This window comes from Labrus mixtus, chromosome 5, assembly GCF_963584025.1.
Source record: "Labrus mixtus chromosome 5, fLabMix1.1, whole genome shotgun sequence".
NCBI classification, from domain to species: Eukaryota; Metazoa; Chordata; class Actinopteri; order Labriformes; family Labridae; genus Labrus; species Labrus mixtus.
Window position 1 is genome coordinate 12,407,926 of NC_083616.1, and position 22,746 is coordinate 12,430,671.

A 22,746-nucleotide genomic window follows, 5' to 3' on the forward strand; every position below is an offset into this window, starting at 1 on the left:
TGTATTAAACATCACTTTATCCACAGAACTTGAGTTTGTGCCAGCTGGGGCTTTAGTGGAACTACTGTGAGGCTGAGAAGAAAGAACTCAGTAGATACCAACTATTTATTCATGTCTGTTTTTATTTGCATCTTTAATATCACTTTTAAGTGTTTTTCTTTTTGATACGCTGTATCATCTGGTACTAGTGGTGAAACTGGGTGTTCCCTTGGATTATACTGATGTGTGGTTATCTTCACAATGGTACAATTGTGAAATCACCTCTCTGTATATGCTTTAACTGCACTTAAGCAAAAAGTATGCAGTATTCATTATCTTTCCTGCAAATCTTCTATTACACCTTGGTGATTGCTGCAAAGAAAAAAAACAGATTCAATATTACATACCTGTCTGCAGGCCAATTAGTAGTGATCCCAGTGTTGGGGGATGATGGAGAGGTCAGCAGCACCACCATTAGCATTGAGAGGTGTTCATTAATTAAAGTGTTACTGATTAGAGTAATGCTGCATGCTCCTCTGGGAGTTACTAAAGAGGCTGCATGTTGTAATCACTCTTCTTCTACATCCACTCTGTCTATAAACACAACTATGAAATCAAGTTGCTGCAGAGAGAATACACAGGGTATATTCAGCAAACATCACCATGCTGCTTTCACACATTCAAAACACACACACTGTAGTGCATGGCATAACATCCTCATCCAAAGCTGTGTGTTTAGTGTAGCCAAGTGCTTTTTGTGTTGTCATTGTATCATAGTATGATGCTAATTAGATTGAGCTCCTCTCCCCGGGTGGGGTCATGTGTCATACATCATTGCCCTTTTCTTATTTCCTCATTCTCTTCGGTAGAAGTAATGGTTGGAGTTGGCATAAGTAATTTTTATTCTGATGTAGGTGTCAGGCAGCAGCTGTGAGAGCCAGTGAATGTTGTGCTCAGGTTCAGTCTAGCCTGTTTATTAGATTGTGTGATGAAAGGGAAAGTTTTTATAGGAGGGAATCATGGAGATGGCTTGTGGACTACAGCTGTCAGAGCAGAAATGGAATTTCCTTCAGGGGAAGTGAGCAATGCAGTTTTGTGGAAAAAAAAGTTGGTAGTAACACACGTTTTGCCCGGAGTCTCAAAAGTAAGAAGGAAACCCACATGTTCCCAGATTTAATTTCCCTTTCTTTGCTCTTGGAATGTACAGTGTGTACGGTGTAGATGTTAAAATGATACTGTAGCTTCATGAGCTCACACAAGAACTGATGTTTGAGTGTACATTTCATTACAGATTAACATTGTGTACTGACGTAATAGCTTGATGAGCTTTAATAAGTTTGGCGGACAGATAGCCCCTCAATTAAAACAACTATTTGGACTAGTTGGACTATGTGGTTTACATGCCAGAGATAAAGCATATGTAGGCAAGAGTAAAATTAGTTTTCTGTAGATCATCTTCCCCATTAAAATAGTCTATTTACACAGGTTGGAAACAAACAGCTCAATAGCTTGAGCTTCACCACCTCAGGGACTTCATAGAGGGCTCAGCCGACCGCTGACTGCTGCATTTTCAACTGTATATCAGAACCATGAGAAGGTGAAGGCTTGTGTGTTCACTTTAAACTGTGGATGTATAGAGACAAGGAGCATCTGGCTCTCACCATACTTCAAAGTGGATCAGTTAGCCTGCAGGGGTTTGCCAGGCTTTACCACCGAGGACCTTGAGTCTTTGGATAGGAAGCCAGGGTACGGAGGATGAGGAGGTCAGGGAGGATTCCTAAAATCTCACATCTGAGTGGAGTTAGAAGAAGGTGTAACGCCATGTCGGGTAATTGGTGTAGCTGAAAGAAACAGTCGGGGGTCAGGGTAATGACTGCAGGATCTGGGGTTGATGTTGAGGGCATGATGAGGAGTGGCAGGTGAATAGACATCTTTTACATTAATGATTCTCCCTTCCAGCAATAATAGCTGCCCCCCATGCCCCTCTCTTCCAGGCTAATGTGATGTTACCACTTATCCTTCTTTTCCTCTCCTCAAGACTGCACTGAACCTCACTGAGAAGATCTCATTAATTTGCTGAATGAAAATTACGAGAAATCATTACATTTTTTTACCTCTTTGTAATTGTCCTCAGATACTTTATTCTCTCTATGAATCCTAATACACCGAAGATTTTAGTCTCTCCTCATTCTTACTCCTCTACAAGAGAACAAGTTATAGCTTTGAAGATTTGGGTTGTAGAGAGCTTTCACGACTATTATCCTAATTGAAACTTCTTTTTGGTTCACACACTTGGGAGGAATAGGTCCACATTTCAAGATGCAGATCCACATAGTTCTAAAAAAAAAAAAAAAAAAAAAACTTAAAATACAGAAACATAAAGTGTACCACAGTCTGGTTGAGATAACGATGTTTATAAGAGGCTGGAAGAGAGATCTTGCCCGAGAGTTTCTGTGTGTCTCATTTCCCCTGCTCTTGCTTATCGTGCCGGTTACTCACTGACATTGTGTGTTCTTTCCAAGCGAGAATATCCAGGGTTCAGTTGGATCTACTTCAAGGTGAATCCGATAATCACGTTTTTTTTTCTTTCATAGCCAAAAACAGTTTGATAAGGATTTTGTGAAGTGAGCGTGTCTGACAGTGTGATTTTTCTTGAATTTGTGTTTACCCCTCCTTTGTTTGTCTTTTTAATCCTCCCTCACAAATCATTCAGCGTTGGTCCTTGTTTGTTAACACTGTCTGGTTTTCCAGGGAAACCTGCCACCGGACTACCGCATCAGCCTCATCGACATCGGACTGGTCATTGAATACCTCATGGGTGGAGCTTATCGGTGTAACTACACCAGGAAGAGATTCAGAACTCTATACCACAACCTTTTTGGACCAAAGAGGGTAAGTGATTGAATCTCACCTGGACACAGACCTCAACATTAAATGCATATAAACAGTCATGGGTGGAAAATTAAATTCACTAAGCAACTACTGTTAGTGAAATAAAAATTCTGCTCAAATTAACAGTGATAAGGTCAAAATGAATAAATATTATTTATCCAATGGCAAACTTCACCTTGCCACAATCTGTATATATGCAGGTCTACAAACAGTATTCTACTTGTGACACGGCTGAATGTGCAGGAAATGTATTCAATATCTTTTTTTATGATTGTCCGGAAGGGGCAACTGCTAGCTTTAGTAGCACTAGGAGTGAATAAAAATCTACATATCTCAGCCCTGACAGCTGAACGGTCAGATTCAACCATGAAAAGAAAAGTGTTCTATATATCCTTACGTATCATTTGCTCCTACGATCCATTGCTGGTCAGAACTAGAGCGGTCCATCTGTTATCCTTCATATCAATATCAAGTGTCTGCACAGCACAGACTATTATTAGCTTGATGCAACAAATCATTCATCAATTATAGCAGCGACTCTTCATCATGTGCCATCATAACTCTGCCCCCAAAATATACAGACTTCATTACAACCACTACAGACACTCATCTCACTGATTGGAAGACCTTCATCAAAAGAGGAGGAACTAATCACTGAAATCTTGTGCTGTAGTGTGGTGTGTTTTACAGCACGCACACTGCACATCCTAATGTATATGTTCCTGTTCTCATTCTGCCTCAACACCTCACACACCGCCACAGGTGTGAGAGAATATTTTTGCTTGATGGTGCACCTAAATGTTTGTATTTTGTTAGAGTGTGTGCGTTTGTGAGTGTGTGTATGTGGGTTTCATGTGCCTGTTTATCTCATTGTATGTCTGCCTTGGCAGCAACAAAGCAGCTGGAAAGACACAGATAAAGCAAAAGCAAAAAAAAGGTGCTGAAACTGAACAAAGAGGCTAAATGTGATGAAATAAATGAACAATCACATTTCCATGTGCGCACACATACACACACACATGCACACACGCACACATGCACAAACATACTAACTAAGAACAAAGCTTGGAAATAGATGCAGATATCAAAATCCCCACAGGAGACCTGTGCTATTTATATCAAGTCAGATGATGGCTCATGAATACATAATTCATACATGCCCTGCTTTAATACAGATACAGAGCACTGTACCAAATGCACAAACACACTCTGCTATAATCGATGCCAACATGCAGTCGTATGAGATTGTAGCTGTATGTAGCGCACTGTCAATCACATGAGCGTAACACCCCTCATTGTTGTTACCCTTTTAACAAAAACCCTTAAACTGGAAGTGAATATTTCTCATCACATTAGAATGTCTGTCAGTGTGCACTGTGTTGTGCTTATAGAGTGACTTACTCTATAAATGACATCCGACAAAGTCTTGTTCTGTTTGTTTATGTTTTTGTTGCTTTTCTAGCCCAAAGCCCTGAAACTGCTGGGGATGGAGGTGAGTGTTTGCTCTCATCAAAGCTGTTATTCAGTCATTCCTTCTCTGTTCCCCTCTCTCTCTCTCTCTCTCTCTCTCTCACGTCTGAAACAGTCTCTCTCACATAGTGTCCAGTGTAAAGCCAATCTGTATCTTCCAGTGAAGTAGGCAGTGTACCTTGATAATGAACCAATTCAAGGCTGGTAATAATCACAATTTATGGTGCAGTTCACACAATCTAGTTCAGAGTTATTTTCAATTAAAATTGTTCTCATATTGAAACACAAACGTTGTTCAAAGGCTTCAGACAGTATAAACATTTACAACTCTTAATGTAACATGTCAGAGCAGCCCACTCAGCTGAATAGGTAATGACTGACCTAACAGATTTACATAATACATGTGTTGTGTACTCGTACGTATCTATGGAGTACAAACTGTGATCCATCCACATCATAAAGCTTCTATCAAAGCATGTGTCTACTGTTTTCTCTGAGGTGTTCACATCTAACGTGCATGGCCGTCCATTTATCCGTATGTCTGCCTGTTAAACACATCCGTCTGCCTGTCTGTGGTTGTTCCCTCTTTGTTGTTGTTTGTTAAAGTTACCTTGATGTCTCTCTTTTTGTGATTCAGTTTGTCATAAAGTCAATATGGCAGACTGGCTATGAAACAGAATACGTTGAATAAATTGCTGTTAACGTAGCTTCTGATTTTTAAATATTTGTTTTATTGTCTATAACTGAACACTGCTGTACTAGTATCATTTATCTATACATTCACATAATCTGTCTTAAACTAAGCACAAATTAAAGAGCCACTGAAAGCAATTTGTCAGTTCTCGAGTATTGAACAGCTGTCAGAAGTCCTCAATTGTTAAAATGTGAAATTATTGGAGATCAATGCTGATGCTGTTGAAATGCGATTTTGACACTAACTTGCAGTATCGATCTCTGCAGAGACAGGGAGACAACCTGAGACTTGTTTTTTTTTTTTTTTTTTGCTCAGCATTAAAGGGAAACTGAATAAATAGAGATAATTTCACAAAAATATTTTATTTTAAAAGTGTGAGACTTTGCTTATTAGGTGCATTTTTGTGTGTAGAACTTGACCCTTTCAACTGTGTCTTCCAAAGTCTGATTTTGCTTCTGCATTTGGCTTTTCTTCATCATGTGTGGTTCAACAATTTAGGTCATACATTCTGAAAATGCTTGCCATGTGATCGGACCGTTTAGACATATGCAGAGATCAAGTCTGTCAGAGACTAGGTTTTAGAAGTGGATATGATCCAGATTCTTGGGTTTTGCTTGTAATAATCATAGACAACCTAAGATTTGACTGAGTGCATCCAAATATTGCTCAATATCAACCTAAACACATTGTCCTGTGGTACTATATTTAAGGCAAGGGTGAGGGTTCATAAAAAGTAAATAAAGCAAATAATCCACAACAAATCACCCAAAAATATGAATTGTTCCATAGCTATGTCCATCTTTTCCCCCGCTCACTGTCTATTGATCTCCATCAGGACGACATGCCAATCCGCAGAGGACGCCAGAAGACAACTCGTAAACGCGAGGAGGAGGTGGACATTGATTTGGATGACCCTGAAATTAATCACTTTCCTTTCCCCTTCCATGAGCTCATGGTGTGGGCCGTGCTCATGAAACGTCAGAAAATGGCACTGTTCTTTTGGCAACATGGCGAGGAGGCCATGGCCAAGGCGCTGGTGGCATGTAAGCTTTGTAAGGCCATGGCGCACGAAGCTTCGGAGAACGACATGGTGGACGACATCTCCCAGGAGCTCAACCACAATTCCAGGTGGGTCACAGAAAGTACACACATATCCATCCAGCTGTGTTGTTTTAAAGGTGATGTTTAAATACTGTGCAATTCTTAAGACCTGCCATATGGGTTACAATTCTGCACTTCATGATTTATGCAAATCTAAGTGGCAGGTCTAGACAGGCAATCGTCTTCCAGCACATATAGCGATATATATACACAACCCAAACACTCTAGCATGCCTTCTTCCCTGCAAAGTGACCTGTTTTAGTCTATCCCACAGGATTTAGGTGACATAGATACAGAAATCTAATAACATGCATCATTGTTAGTTAAAAATATGCATTTGAGATGAAGGTAATCATCGAGGGATGAAATACTGGTAATGGAAATGACTGTGTGCAGCCACACCAACTTCAACTCACTTAACACACAAACACACACACACACACACACACACACACACACACACACACACACACACACGCATGCATGCATACAAACATACCATCTAACAGAGTTTCAAAGGCCAGCCATAGTTCTACAGCTGGTTTATTTTGAGTTTGCTTTCCTCAGAGAATATAGCTGTGCTCATGCAAGGGCTCATTTAACTATATACATTTTATATCTTAATTTGTGGTTGTGCTGTTTGTGTGTGTGTGTGTGTGTGCATGTGTGTGTTTGTACGTAGTAACTCGAGGGATGAATACGAGAACTTGGGTTATTTATCATTTGTGGACATACATACAGCAATTTCGACATTCTTTAGGGAGATTTTATTTTTTTTACTTTCCAAGATATCTAAAAGCAGAAATGCTTTTAGAATATCTACCTTTCATATTTCATGAAACAGAAACATTTGCTCTGAATCTGTGGTGTTATGAGTGCTTGTTTTATTAATTCTCAAGCAGTCCACATTCAACCACACAGGAAACATAGCGTCCAGTGTACTGTGAAATACTGTTCTAAAAGGTTTTAGGGTAATTGGGGTTTTGAGTGTGTTATGGAGAAAGTTCTTTCAGAAGTTAAAATTGGGTTGAAACAACATCTTAGCGAATTGATTTTCTTCATATTGTCTGGAAGGGATGGTGCATTATGTTTGTTTACAGTTTGAAAGGTGTGGGATGTTTGTGTGTGCTTAGGTACTGTGTGTCTTTGTATGTACATGTTTTTTGTTAGCCATACTATGCCACTAAATTAAGATTTTTTTTCATATTTTAGGCTCTTTTCTTTTTAATTTTAACCCCTTGGTGCTACGATCAATATTTTGTAGTCCCCAAACAGCATGTCATAATTCATAATTCAGCATGTTGTAAAAAAAAAAAAAACATTAGGAAACAAAAAACAAGCATTCCTAAATCTCTCACCTTGTAAAATAAATAATAAAATACAAAAAAATATTACCAGTGAGAGCTAGACCCTGGACACTGTACCTGTGTGTGCATTTCATTAAGAAATCAGATATTCTTATCATGTTTGGCATTGACCACGTCTGCATGCTGTGTTGATATGAAACATTTTTCTATGCTAATTTAATCTCTGTAGAGTCCGTCCAGATGGCCGGAGTTTCCTTGACCAGTTTATTTGAACAAAGTGTTTGACTGTCTCTGTTCATGCCTCTGTGTGCCTGTATATGTCCTGTATATCACATCCCAGAGAGTTTGGCCAGTTGGCAGTGGAACTCTTAGACCAGTCCTATAAACAGGACGAGCAGATGGCTATGAAGCTCCTGACGTACGAGCTGAAAAACTGGAGCAACGCCACCTGTCTGCAGCTGGCGGTAGCAGCCAAACACCGAGATTTCATCGCTCACACCTGCAGTCAGATGCTGCTGACCGACATGTGGATGGGACGCCTGCGCATGCGCAAGAACTCAGGCCTGAAGGTAAAAGAAATGGGCCAGATTTTTGAATTAACCTGAGGGTACAGAAAAGTGTACTTGCATAACTTTCTAAAATGTTTTCACAGCCCCTTAGGTGTCTGAGAGGCGGTGTTGTACCAGAAAGATGTATCCCCTCAGACTGCCTGAGAAAAGTTGGACAGGGAAAGTAATGAGAACAACCCTTACCCCCCTGAGAAACTGCTGTAGATATGGCCCAAATCACCCTGCTGAGTGGGGGTCTGCTGAGTGGCTCACAGAAAAGCGGAGAGTGGTTATACATGACAACTCCCAGGTGTTAAGTGCAGAATTGTAGGGATGTGTGAAAAATGAGATGATTGCTGATTGCTTTTCTGTAGAAAACATCTTAAGATTCAAGGGTAACTTTGGACATAATGTACCCATAATGGAAGCAAGCCGACTAGTATTTGCATACCAAAATATATCAGTACACAAACCATATCGGCTTGTTTGTTGGCATACACAACAAGGAATTGCAGTACCAACTGATGGGATTTTGGAACAATGACGCGTAGGCCTCCCATCAGAAGCACTGAAAGTTCGTTTTTCAGCTGTAATATGTCAAATAAGTGCATATCTTTAATATATCCACAAATACATCTCTCTTTAACGTTAGCCTCAGAAATCCATTACCCATCAGGTTGTGATACGAAATAATGCAGATCAGTTTGCACCGAAGTAGAAGCGACATAAACATTACAGATACAGTACAATTAGCAACGTCCTTACTGAATCTCTTTCCTTAAAAAGTATTGAATAAACGACCTTCAGTTCAGATAACTCATCTATTGTACAGTGGATAACTATTTATCCTCTTTAATACATTCGACCAACACTGCAGTGCACTCTTGAAAAAGGGGAGCTTTTATTCAAACAAAGTTCTGGCGATTAGGAATTAACAAGCTAAAGCTTCAAGGTCTCTAGTCTGAGAGGTTTTAACTGTGGTGTGAACATGATGACTCACTTCTCAATAATGTAGAGAAAGCAAGAGAGAGAGAGCACTGGAGTGTAAAAAGTAGACAGGTCAGCACCGACAGTTTGTGGGAGGCCAGGACTCAACAGACATTATCGGTCTGTTTACATTTACATTTCAAACTTGGATCGTTTTCTCTCTAATCTTCGCTGAACAAGCGACTGCAGTTTGGTTTGTTTAATAATTGAAAGTTTTTGTCCACTGTTTTAAGTTTCTTCCAGGGTCTTTTTGGCTTAAAATGTATTTATTTTTTAAATTCATGCACAAACTTCACTCCTTACCAAGAGCGTCAAAGGATTGTACAAAGATTTTTTGATAGCAGATTCATAATAAAGGTGAAGATAAAATGCTGTGCATTGAGACTGACTGTACTGCCAGTCAAGGTTGCTTGAGATGTTGCAGAGGAGGAGGAGCCAGTGAAAGAGATTTATTGGACAGTTAACTTTAGAAGTGTAATGAGTGTCAAGGTTGCTCACCAGGTAAAGCTTCATTTGCATAACCCTACAAAGTTTGATCCTCAATCAAAAAGGACAGAAGAACTGACCTCAATTATTAAAGATCACCTGGAAATGGTGCTCAACATTGAAATATCCTGGCTCATGTGGTGAAAATCCTTTGGAGGCAAGGTGAGAGCCTTCATTCAAGAACAGTGGTTGAGTTTTGAGCAGTGTTTGTTCATGTGGGTTTCCCAGTCTCGGTGTGATAAGATGCAGCTGCTTGGATCAGAGAGGTTACATTTATTTATAATGAAAAATTGCCCCAGGAGCTGCCAAAGGAGCGTCTGGGTTCACGCTAATTCGGACAAAAAAGAAAGACGAGGGGCAGGGGAGGCTCAAAGGGCTTTAAGTTGTGTTTGGCCTTTGCAGGAATAAAGCCCTGAGCACAGACAGGCTCATTGGAGCAGAAAGACAGAGAAGGAAACCACAAGCGAAATAAATAAAAAACCACTGCCCCTTGGAGTTCATGATACACAGCAAATAAAATCGTCAAAATTTGAGAGTTGCTACAGCTGTGAGGGCTGACTGCTTTCACCCTCTACAAATCTCACTCATAGTAGAATTAAGAGGCTACAAAAGGACTATGAATAACAAAGTGAGTGCATTGATTCCTTCACACATCAGCTGGTCGCTACTAGTGACATATCTGCTGTCGACCTCTTGACATGACTGATGAGAGGAAGCGGAGAAATCACTTTCTGTGCTGTGGTGGTAATTTAATTTTTCACTGGTCAATATCCCCCATTGTGTCAGACTGTAACTGTCATTATTGTATATTTCAATCTTTTTGTATAGTCATCTGACTTTAAGGACAGTTTTTTATCACATTATAACATGAATTGTCTCAATAGTCACACCTCCGCTTGTCAATTTAAGGAACAGGTCAATGTAAAAATTCAGCTAAAGGCCCTTGATAACACTGCCCTCCATCACCTTTTCACTGTTCTGCATTTGTTGTGTGACTTGTATGTTTATGAAGTGCATACACCACACTCGCTTCCATTACATGCTGTGGGTGTGTCTCCCTCTCATCCATCCTGGCAGCACAGCACCCTTGCAGCCTGTCTGGACTAATGCTTTAGTAATCTACCTCCAAAATGAGAACCATCGCCTGTGCAGTCATAAACTTTATCATTTAGCTTTGCGCAAGCCAGTGCATGAGGTTTAAGGGTAAACATATGTGAGTTTAAATGTGCTGTGGTACAACAGGATTACAAAGGTCCGTCTGTTCTAATTTCCTCAGTGCTTCCTTACAAAGCTGCACATCTTAATCACCTCTGTCCCTTCCTCCGCTCAACACTTACTTTCCTCTTCCTCCAACCCAACTTCCGCCCAGGTAATCTTGGGGTTGCTTCTGCCACCATCCATCCTGAGTCTGGAGTTCAAGAACAAGGATGAGATGTCCTACATGCCGCAAGATCAAGAGGCATACCTGCAGGAGAAGGAGGAGGAGGAGCCTGAGAAGCCAGCCAAGGAGAAGGAGGAGGAAGACATGGAGTTCACAGTAAGATCTTACTGTGAGACGCAGTACAACTCCGTGGTGAGAGAACCCACCTCAGCCCCGCATCTCAGAATCTATACACATAATCAAACTTTAAGTGATACACATATGTTTTGTTTAGATTAAGAAACTGATGAATGAACACATACCTATGATTCTGTGTCTCTTATGGGCAAGTTTTTTTTTTTACCATGTTCATATGCATACACATACGTACACAGTTCTCCGCACACACACATACTTGTTTCTCTATTCTGGCCAGCTGGACCTTCCCAGAAAAATCGGCCATGACTGTTTCTCATCGTCTTAGCACAGACATGGTCTTGGAGTTGTAGCGTCTCAGTCTGTCGCTGCTTGTGGGTTCCCTCGTGTTTGTTTCTCCCTCTCTATCTCCTTTATTTCTCTCTGCCTCTCCTCTGGTCCCTCTCGTTCTCTGCCCAGCTCTATCTTTACTTCTTCTGTTTCTTTCGCATCCCGCTACCTCTCCCTCTCCCTCTCCCTCTCTAGCTCTGTCTCTCTTTGTCCTTCTCTCCTAGCTCAGTTCTGGTTGAGGTACAGTACTGTATTGCGAGCTGATTGCTGCCCCTCACTCTCTTCCATCAGTGATGGCTTGCTGTAGCACACCACTCAGCATGTCGGCTGCTGCTGAGCATGGGAGGCCCAGGCTTTTGCATTATATAACCATGTCCGCCTGCTGCTGCAGAGCTTAAATCATGCAGAGTCTGAGCACCTTCTCCCTGCTCACAGTGGAAGAGACGGTCCATCTGCATAGACATGGATGTACAGCTGGATTAGGACTCGTTCCATTACAGTCCAATCAAGTCTGGAGACAAAACCAAGATCCAGTTTGAGTTTTAAAATCAGGACTGGAAAGGGAATTTTAATACACAAACAGGATCTAAGGTTGTCCCATTACCTGATTGAACTGAGGTTGAACGCCTTTCAGCACCACTGTACATACCCTCCATTTGCACAAAGCATAGCCAGCAAGCCAGCGCAGAGATTCACCAAAGGGGCCACTTTGCGTATGCAGTCCTTGAGGCAGTGTTTTAAACAAACAACCCTTCTGCCAGCGATGCATCTGCAGTGAGCCCCTTTCTGTGCCCTGGCTTCTGACTGTACAAATGCACTTCCAGAAATCTATGAATCACACAAAGATTCATACAGATTAACACGGACTGGTGCACCACAGAGGGAGATTGTATTGTCCTAGGCTCAGATGCTTTAGATAAACCACACTGTGATGAATGTATTAGCTTGTGTGATAGCTGGCGTCCACTTGCTGATCGCATAAAGTGCATGTTGGTTACAGTGAAAGCATGGTGTGATTTGCACACTGGCATTTAAATCTCTTCACTCCAAAGGTTGGCTATATATGTTCCACATATTTAGAAACAAAGAATCCCTTGATAACTTGGTGATGTCTTGTTTGGTTTGAAGTCATTCAGTGATTTTAGCCCTATTGTACCTTTTTAATGGCCTGGGACTTGAAAATAACTCCAGACCATGTATTTCAAATGTTTGGACAGACTTTCCCACATTAAATCTTTGCCCAGGTCTGGTATACTGTCAACAAAAGCAGAGCACAGTAACTACATTAGCAGTGACATAATGGATAAAAGGCATCAGCTATTTTAGCCCGGACAATGACTGTAAAAAGAAAAATATATAACAAATTGAATGTACGTTCACCCAAACAATTGTTGCCACATGTAACAAAATAAATGATTTACAGTACCTCAATTTAGAACTAAATAGGAAAAGGTTTGTGAATTCAATGTTATGGTCACGCAATCACTCAAAATTCACTAGAGTCATAACTCAACAGATATTCAGATGTGCTAGACTTTGCTTTTTGTCATTCTTCTCCATTATGTATTGATTACACTGCTGCTTTATTAAAGGGTGTAAATAAAACAACAACTTAACAATCAAAATGTAATTTACTGAAAGTGTTCGTTTCTTTGGTTAAAGGAGACAAAAAAGAAAACCCATAACTAAATTGAGCTTAGACTTTAGCTAGGGCTTACCTCAGCTATCTCTCAAATCCAGCTTCCACTTGATATATCCTTTTTCCTGAAGCTGCCAGGTTATCTGCTTTATAAGGCAGAGGTTTTTTTTTAATGGTTTGACAAGTCCTTTCGCACAAAGATTGTCAAGCTAGGAAGCCAAAACCATGTTTTAGGTGTGTTTTGAAGTTTTGAAGCCTATAACAATTTAAAAGACAATCAGTAACAAGTTATTACAACACAATCTTGACTAATGTTGTCACTGCATTTTGCTTTTGTAGGACAGAATACTTTTGACGTGCAATACAATCCCATGATAAACTCCCTCAGAGGTCTGGTGTTGCTTTGACATTAAAGCCATGACCCATACAAACATTGGGCTCTAAACCCCTTCTCATGGATAAGGACATGTGTCACAGACCCAATTGAATTATCTATGTCTTATCTTTCTATCTTTCCTTTCATTTCTGTCTTCTTTCTTTTGTTACTGTGTCTTTCTCGTTGCTTCCTTGTTGTCTGAGACACAATCCATGAGTGTCTGTGTCATACTGTGTTACCAGCCTTCACCCAACACTTCACCTCAAACACACATTTCACATAAAGGAATGATTACATTGCCTGTGCTTGCTTCTTTGATGATGATGGTGTTAAACTGTGCAGTAGCCATATTGTAACTCCTTCCCCCTTATCCATTTTTTCTTTTTTTCCCTTTGTTTTTCTATTCTTCCCATCCCACCTCTTCCACACTTGTCTTCATCTCCATCTATTGCTGCGTCTCCCCTACACCTCCCTCTATTTTTTTCTCTGTCACATTCTCCCTCTTTCCACTCGCACTCTCCCATCATCATCGTCATTCTCTCCTTCCTCCTTCGCTCCGTGCGGGGTTTGCATTCCCCCAGGCAATGCTGGGTAAGGTAACCACAGAAACATCAAGAAAGAAGGACGTCGAGGAGGTACAGAAACGCCACCGCCTCATACCCATGGGACGCAAGATATACGAGTTCTACAACGCTCCAATTGTGAAGTTCTGGTTCCATACGGTCAGTGTCAGCTTCAGCAGCACCACCCACACACTCCGCTTCCTGTTGGCACTGTCAGAGCGTACTGTATTTTCTGCAAGCGCATCTATTTCTGGTTCCCTGCTGTTAGCTCCTCTTGCCAGGGTGCCTCTATATTGTTATTAACCTCCTGGTCCACCCTGTCATTACCCAGCCTTAGTGTGGGGGGAGAGTTTGTTGTAAAGGAGATACAATTCACTTAGCAGAGAGTACGCTGGAATCATCATGGTGAGAAAAGTACAGGGGAGTAAGGTAGAGAAAGTTTTTTTATTGGCAGAGTGTAAACAAACTCGGAAACCTTTGAGTCACAGCATGTTGTCGTTGGAACGACTATTGCAGCAAGTAAATATTATGATGGAGTGTTTACATGTGTGGGAAAGTGTGTATGTGTGTTTTAAAAGGAACATATTATGAAAAATCCACTTTCACAGTGTTTTTGAACATTTATTTGGGTAACCTGAGTGTCTACCGACCCACAAAATGTGAGATAAACCCATCCAGTCCTTTGTTTGTCTAACACAGAGAAAAATGCTTCGTTTCAATTTTGCTTTCCTTGTGACATCACAGTGGGATTCTGGTAAAAAAATTTCCTCCCCTCCCCTGGTAACTCCAACTATTGACTCCACCTCCAGCCTAGAACAAAACTTTTGCGCAGATCCACCATTTGTATTCTCGCTACAGAGGAGTGATGTCTACTGGGAAAATTCAGGGGGGGCTCATTGCATTTAAAGAGACACACACACCAAAACGGAGCGCTCTGAGAGAGCTGGTTTATACAGGGTCAAAAACCTCCTCTGTTGCTTGATTCATGTTTTATTTTGACCAAAGCACAGCACAGATAAATAATGGGACCACATGGGACGGTTGTAAAAGGTGGAAAAGGGGTATAATATGTCCTCTTTAAATGTGTGTCTTTAGCTCTCTCTACACAGCCCTGTTCTGTAACTATAGGTGTCTTTAAAGTCTTGGTATAGCTTTTGTTTGGTGAGCATGACCGTAATGTTGATTAAGCTGCTCTTTTGTTTCACATGCCACATCCTGGGCTCCTTCAATTTTCTTGCCCAGTTGAAACATCTCTTTAACATCACCAGCACTGTTTATTTTTGCTGAGCAGTTATCTTTACCGTCTTCTGTTTTATCGTGTTTTCTATTCTCCGGCTATTTACTCCCCTCCTTGTCCTCTGTCCTCGCTTCTCCTATCTGCCCTTCACGTTGAAGAAAAATATTCCACTGTGAATTTTTATTATTGCGCTTCAAGAAAAGATGCTGGGGTTTTTCTAAGGTCCAAATGTGGACTCTCCCGCCCTAGATTTGTTTTCAAACCTACCTCATGTCAAACTTATTGCATCAAACAATTGTGGGTCTGGGAATAAATTGTCACGTGATTGTAATCTCTTTACCGGCACCTGAATTCTTGTTTTAAACATTGAGTGGAAGAGAAACTATCCACAGACTGTTTGTTGTTATTATAATTCATGATTCTAATATGTTAAAGCTTTTCACGTTTGTTTCAAATACAAAAGTGTATTTTCTTTAGGATTTTTCTCAGCTGTCTAAATCTCTGGTGAATATGATCATGCAGTTTAAATGATCTCAGAGGATGAAAGGTGTTTTCGGACCAAACAGTTCTGGGGACTTTTTGAAGAGGAACTATCCACTTGGGAGTTCCTTGAGAACTACACACCATGGGGACTTAATCTGTCTGCATGCACACCACCATGGTACCTACTCTGAAGCAGGAGCTAAAAAGGCTCCTCTAAACGGGGGTTCTAGAAACTAAAATAGTTCATAATTCCTGTGGTGTGGAAGGAATAAAAAAGGAGGAGGGTTCCAACGGTTGCTAGAACTGAAAATGGTTCCTTGGTCCGAAAACGCCTATTGAGTCAACAGATATCTGATTAAAAGCCAGAATGTGTCATCGTGTTAATAAGAAAAACATGAAATAGATTTTAATACGTTAGTAGATTGCCCTCTTGTCTAATATTTAGATAGTTAGACTTGCATTGTGGATCATGATGAGCCACAGTGCAGGTATACATGAAGAATAATTGAAAGTGGACAGCTGTCATGCATTTAAATAGATAAAGCCACAGGAGACGCATAATCGACATTCTCGGGCCATGCATGAAGGTACAGCAATCAGGTGGCTTGACATCAAATCTCCATTATCAGATCTGAAAAACTGCATGAAAAGAAGGTGTTAATGAGGGTCAGTGATTCACTAACTAACCGTCTAATTTGAGCCGTTACACACAAAGCCCTCCAAGCCAATTTGTTGCCATGATTGAACTTTATTGATGTGCAATTTTGCTTGGAGGCACACAAACAAGCACAAGCACATATCCATGAATGTTTATCCTCATTTCCCTCTGTATTTGTGTTTTTTACATAGATGGCATACGTGGGTTATCTGATGTTATTCAACTACATTGTCCTGGTAAAGATGGACCTGCAGCCCTCTCCTCAGGAGTGGATCGTCATCGCTTACATTTTCACCAACGGCATTGAGAAGATGAGAGAGGTACAGCTTGTCATGACGGTTGCAACATGCAAATGTGAACCATGCATGCACAACAGGGTTAAACACACACATGTGTGTTTACGACACACAAACACCTCCACTGTGATGTTGCCTATATGGTTAAATTCAGTTAGTTTAATGTTGGAGGGCAGAGACTAAAGATCATTTCCACATCATCAAATGGCTCATGATAAATAGTGAAAGCTAAAGACAGAGTTAAAGAAATAAAGAAAAAAGGGGACAGTGTGGTGGACATTAATACACTAGAAGGAGATGTGGAGAAAAAAAAGAGAAAATAGTCAATTGAAAATATGTGGCTGCATGAGAATATGGGGTTCAGCCTTACTCTGTTTCTGTGGATTTACTGTAAGTGTATGAAATGCATAAATCATTATGTCACATCATTCTCAGCTGCGAAACAATGCTTCCCTTGACATCTGCAAGATTCCCTGATTGGTGAACACATACTGCCCTCTTATGGCAGCCATGATAAAATGCATTTTTGTTGTCCTTTCTATTATTTCAATCACTTTTGAGGCTGATTCCACCGTCGTCATCTTTTCTCATCTTTCTTAACTAGTATTCCTTGATTCCTTTTCCAGATCCTGATGTCGGAGCCGGGGAAGTTGTTACAGAAGGTGAAGGTGTGGCTTCAGGAGTACTGGAACATCACAGACCTCATGGCCATCCTCATATTCTCCGTCGGCATGGTTCTGCGTCTACAGGAGCCGCCGCTCATGAGCTACGGGCGGGTCATCTACTGTGTTAACATCATCTATTGGTACATTCGGCTGCTGGACATCTTTGGGGTCAACAAGTACCTGGGTCCTTATGTGATGATGATTGGCAAGATGGTGAGAGGAGACAGGGGCTGTGACTTGATGTGTGTGTATAGTGTAAGCTTGCGTATATGTTGGTGTCTTCAGCGTCTCTTTCACTTCTTTCCTCATTTTATATTCTTGATTTATTTTTTTAGTTTGTCTGCCTTCGACCTTTACTCGTTACAAAATCTACTGATTATAAGTTTACCAAATCCTAAAATAACAAGGGATTCATTTGTATGTGGTATAGAGGCTGGATCCTAATAAGCTCCTGTGTCCTCTGAAACCTCATTGTTTGATGTCAAAGAGCTAATGAAGAGAGCCTCTGGTGCACATGTGAAGCAGAAGGGATCAAAAGCCCAAATCGGTATCTGTCTGATGTGCAATTGTCTTTGACATTGGCTGTGTACCTCTGCGCATGAACTGTCTTTGATATGAAAATCTGCATTTTGTTAAGACCAAAGAATTAATGAGAGGGGAGAGTAGGGTCATCTCAGTATAGGATGTTGTAACAACTACTACAGGAAATACCACTGTTCACCAAGGCCACCTTCTTTTCTTCTAAATTCATAGCTAATACAGTTTTACAGAAATGTTGAAAGTTAATCTGTTTTCACCTTGTGATTTTAACAAAGCATCGATAATTACAATGATATCTGTAGCTCTAATTTGGCATAGTTGCATATATCTTTGATGTGTTGACACTTTACAGAGATGTGATGATTTGAAGCCTTAAAAACTACAAAAGAGCTAGTGTCACTGAAGTTTGTGGAATATAGATTAGCCAAGAGGAAGTGTATGCCCACCTTGGCTTTATAACTTCAGCTAGCATCCGGGCATGTGTGACCATGCAATAAATCTGGAATTAAAATAATTAAGCACTTGTTGTATACTGAGAAGAAAAATGAACTGAGGTTTGATTGACTAACAAGGAATGTTGGGAGGGTTGGCAATTAAAAAAAAGTAAATGCAGAACATTGCCAATCTGTTATTTTTAGCTGCTTTTCTCGCTCTATCTGACCAACAAACTTCCCTTCTGTTGCCGCATTTTCCACCTCATACCCACGTCCTTTACTTTATTAATGTCCTTAGGTTTTATCACTGTTTCTTTTAAGAATCTTACCAACTTACCTCTTCCCTTCTCTCTTTGGCAATCCTCCTTCTCCCTCCCATCCTTTGTCAGATGATCGACATGATGTATTTTGTGATCATCATGTTGGTGGTGCTGATGAGTTTTGGGGTGGCACGTCAGGCCATCCTTCACCCGAATGAAGACCCTTCCTGGATGCTGGCGAGGAATATCTTCTTCATGCCTTACTGGATGATCTACGGAGAGGTGTTTGCCGACCAGATTGACCGTAAGTTCAGGGAAAAAACACTTGAACTTTTAAAATAAGCTTCATTATTGTTAATTTGAGAAAAATTGTTCCTGAAGAGAGAGATACAAATAATACACACCTAACTCGATGCTCAGACATTCCTCCATGGGCTGACATATACCTCCATTTTTTTAGACTTGACTTACTATAAATTGCATTCTAAATATTTATGTCAAGTTACTTGAATGCCCATATATGTTTAATGCCATTTTTTTTATGATCTGTCCCTAAATGATTTAACACCCTGTAGAAACGGATCAATGAATCACACTTGTGAGCAGTGTCTGAACGCAAATGTTTTAAGAATGCAAGCGGATTCATGTGCTGTTCTGTTGTCCTTTTGTATAGTAGTATATATGATGGTGTGTCCAGAATGTGAGGAGTGGCCCAAAGAGAAGAGATCTGAAATAATGTTTTCGTTCTTTGTTTCAGATAAGCATAATAGGAAGTTACAGCACAGGCTGAATGAAAAACTCTGGCTGGTCGATAATTACATTCGAACACATGGAAGCTGGCGTAGTCATGGTCCATCCAACTCAGCCCAGTGCAGTCAAACTCCCAGTAAATCCATATATATAGGCCTCAATTTAACTACATTAACCTATTCCACTTCTCCCTCATCATCCTCACATTATCACCATGTCATGCCCACTCTGACCACTAGAGGCCACTGGAGGCACAAGTGTGCATGCAGCTCCATGCGCTCTGTGGTTAAAGTTGCCCTCATGTATTTGGGATCTTGGGTCAGCCTTTGTATTTAAATATGATTTCTCTAAAAAAGCAGAGGCTTGTTTTAGAGAAATGTAAAGCATATGATTGGCATGTTTCAATAAAGCAAAAAATCTATCCATTTTTGGAAGAAGTAAAAAGGAGCCCCACCTAAGGCTTTTTCATGGAGGCAACTTCAACCTTGCTAATTTTGGCACTGGCTCTTGCATGGCAGAAGCACTTATCAAATGAATCCTAATATTTGAAGGGTTTTTGCTTTTGGTCACATCAAGAGGAAATATCAAAGTTACGAACTTTGATATTTCCTTGGTGTCCCTTCCACCCATCTGTCTTTTTTTTCAAGTAGTTTCATTTGAAGAAGTGACCCTGCCATGTTTGCAACGTCTGGCACTTATCACCCTCCCAGCTCAGCTTCTCACTGGAGCAATTGCAACGCTGCTAAAATATTTCTGCATCGTCAACACTTTACATTAGTAAATATAATATCAATCCACACTATACATTAAAAAAAATAAAAATAAAACACACCCACCCACATCAAAATATATTTAACAGCCTCCTTCATCGTCTATAATCTGTTTTTCTTAAGTGGTTCAGTTGTCAGAGTTTTCAATCCAAATTTGTTTGAAGGTAATTATACAAAAAATAGAAAATTACTTCAGTTCTCTGTCTTTGGGCTGCATCGTGTGAAACAATTGAACATGAAGGCAATAATGAGCATGACAAGAATGAATCTCAAAGGCAAACAAACCAAGAACAAATGCTGAATGTTCCCCAGATAAGCCACAGCAACTGAACCATCCCAGATGGAAAAACATACTATGTATCCTAAATACATTTCGATGTATTCGAAACAATCAACCATTGCTGAATGAAGCTATGGCGCACATATGTGGCAATATATTTGAAACATTGACGACATGTTTAAATATATTGAGAACACAAATTGTGATGAAATGTGATGTATGCATCTGTTGTGTCTACTTTGTTTTCAGATTTCACATTTCTGAACATTAGTCCTCCCCATCACAATGTCCACTCTTTGCAGCCCCTTATCTAAGAAGCATAAACACAAGCTATGCTTCTTGTTTGTTTGCAGAATATGAAGTTGTGTTTTTTTTCTTTTCATGTGTCATTGTTTTTTTCTGTCTTCAAACTCAGAGTACAATCTATACTTTAGTGTGTTTTTTTGCTTTTTTTTACTTTTGTCTATATTCTGTACCTTCTGTTGATGTTTTGTTATGTCTGCATGTCTTTCCAAGTTGTTATACATCTACACATTTCTACTAAAATATCAAAGGATTCCATAGACGGAGTGAACCTCGTATTAACTTGTATTTGTGTGCGTTTGTTTTGTGGTATCCTGCAGCCCCCTGTGGGCAGAACATCACTGCAGAGGACGGGGTGGTAGTGACGCTGCCTCCCTGTAAGACGGGTGCCTGGATTGTCCCAGCCATCATGGCCTGCTATCTGCTCGTCGCTAACATCCTGCTCGTCAACCTCCTCATAGCTGTGTTCAAGTACGTAAGCTGTCTAAAGTTAGCTTTTCCAACCCACTGCTTTACAGACAGCTCCGGACCTGAGATACTTTTTTTTGACAGCATGGTGTTAAAAAAATAAATAAATAAAAGATTTTTGCTTTCCTCCCACATTCCCACAAAACATCACTTAGATGTGGCTTTTGCACTTAGCAGTATCCAATTAGCGCTGTTTCAGACACAACTGTCTGAACTTGTCTTGATGTATGGGTAAGGAAAAGCAAATTGTCTAAACAGAATGGGATAGTGCTTCTTTCTCCAATATATTTATATACTAATGTTCTGTTAGTGGGGTACTCAATAATCTTTGTAGCAGGAAAGATCATCCTCTTCTACGTGTTTGTAAAAGTAATTTGCAGAAAGTACATAAAATGTGTAAAAAACGACGGTTACATTGAAGTTTTTCTCACTTTAAACATTGCAGTAAGTAACCATTGATTACCATTGGCTGTTGCATTTATTTTATCTCTACATTCTCTCAACATATAGACTTCACTCTGCAATGCAGCAGCAAGCTAAGTGAGGGAATTAGTTCATCAGTCTGTATGCCATGTGTTATGATCTTTGTTGTGCAGCCACCGACCTGATTCCATTTATTTGAGCTCTCCGTGGATGTGATATATTTTGGTAAGTGTGGCATTTTGTGTCTGTCCATCGTCACAGTAACACGTTCTTCGAGGTGAAGTCCATCTCCAACCAGGTCTGGAAGTTCCAGCGCTACCAGCTCATTATGACCTTCCATGAGCGCCCAGTCCTTCCTCCTCCCCTCATCATCTTCAGTCACATAACCATGGTCCTCAAACATCTGTGCTGTCGCTGGCGCAAGCATGACGACGACGAGCGGGACTATGGGCTGAGTGAGTGGCAGATAAACATAAACAAGCCTGACAAATAGCATGAACGGCAATATTTTCAGTGCTGTGCTAAAGTTGTTTTATTCGTAAAACAGCTAAATAACAAATAACGCTATCGTTAACTTTTTGTCAAACCCTCTCATCCACAGAACTTTTTATCACTGAGGATGAGCTGAAGAAAGTCCATGACTTTGAGGAGCAATGCATAGAGGAGTACTTCAGAGAAAAAGATGACAGGTTCCACTCCTCCAACGATGAGAGGATCAGAGTCACTTCTGAAAGGTCAGAAAAAGCTATGCAGAAAACTTCTGTCTGCGTTTTACCTCAAGATTTTTTGCCTATGAAAAATTGGCACCTGTGCCCCGTCTGGCAGAAACACAACCCTCAGTCTTAAGGTCCTATTTGAGCACACATGATTTTTAAGCAGTGCATAAACACAGCTTAAAAGCTTTCAGTAAGATCAACACCAACGTACTAGACTCCTGCTGCTGTTTATTTTTCAAATAACCACAAAGAATTGGTGTGAACTGCCTATACAAGCAAAGGAAAACAAAGTTTAACTGGATAGTTTACCTCAACTTTGACGCTTGATAGTATGATTGACTTCTCAGCTTTTTCTTTTCAACAGTTTGTTCAGTTATTTGTGTCACGTGAACAGTTACTTTGTGTTGTGTGTGCATATAAAAGCATTTCTGTTTTGGCTTACTTTCATTTCTTCGTTCCTCGACGGATTCCTAATTTAAGTATATTTTCTCGGTGACGAGATCTTTGCCTCTTTTTCTCTCTACTTGAAATGTGCGATGCATCGGTTTAATATCGGTATTGTCCGATATCGAGCC

The 22,746-nt window shown here is 40.4% G+C and overlaps 1 protein-coding gene across 1 annotated transcript in view; it reads left to right on the forward strand.

The window, feature by feature from the left end:
* trpm3 (transient receptor potential cation channel, subfamily M, member 3) overlaps positions 1–22,746 on the forward strand; it is a 113,363-nt gene that overhangs the window by 84,189 nt on the left and 6,428 nt on the right. Inside the window, exons 13-24 of the mRNA XM_061037893.1 lie at positions 2,731–2,871; positions 4,334–4,363; positions 5,871–6,163; positions 7,784–8,012; positions 10,834–11,001; positions 13,907–14,047; positions 16,458–16,586; positions 17,189–17,440; positions 18,591–18,765; positions 20,885–21,035; positions 21,717–21,910; positions 22,057–22,189. Of these exons, the coding sequence (XP_060893876.1) occupies positions 2,731–2,871; positions 4,334–4,363; positions 5,871–6,163; positions 7,784–8,012; positions 10,834–11,001; positions 13,907–14,047; positions 16,458–16,586; positions 17,189–17,440; positions 18,591–18,765; positions 20,885–21,035; positions 21,717–21,910; positions 22,057–22,189 (2,036 nt within the window). The remainder of the gene's footprint in view (positions 1–2,730; positions 2,872–4,333; positions 4,364–5,870; positions 6,164–7,783; positions 8,013–10,833; positions 11,002–13,906; positions 14,048–16,457; positions 16,587–17,188; positions 17,441–18,590; positions 18,766–20,884; positions 21,036–21,716; positions 21,911–22,056; positions 22,190–22,746) is intronic.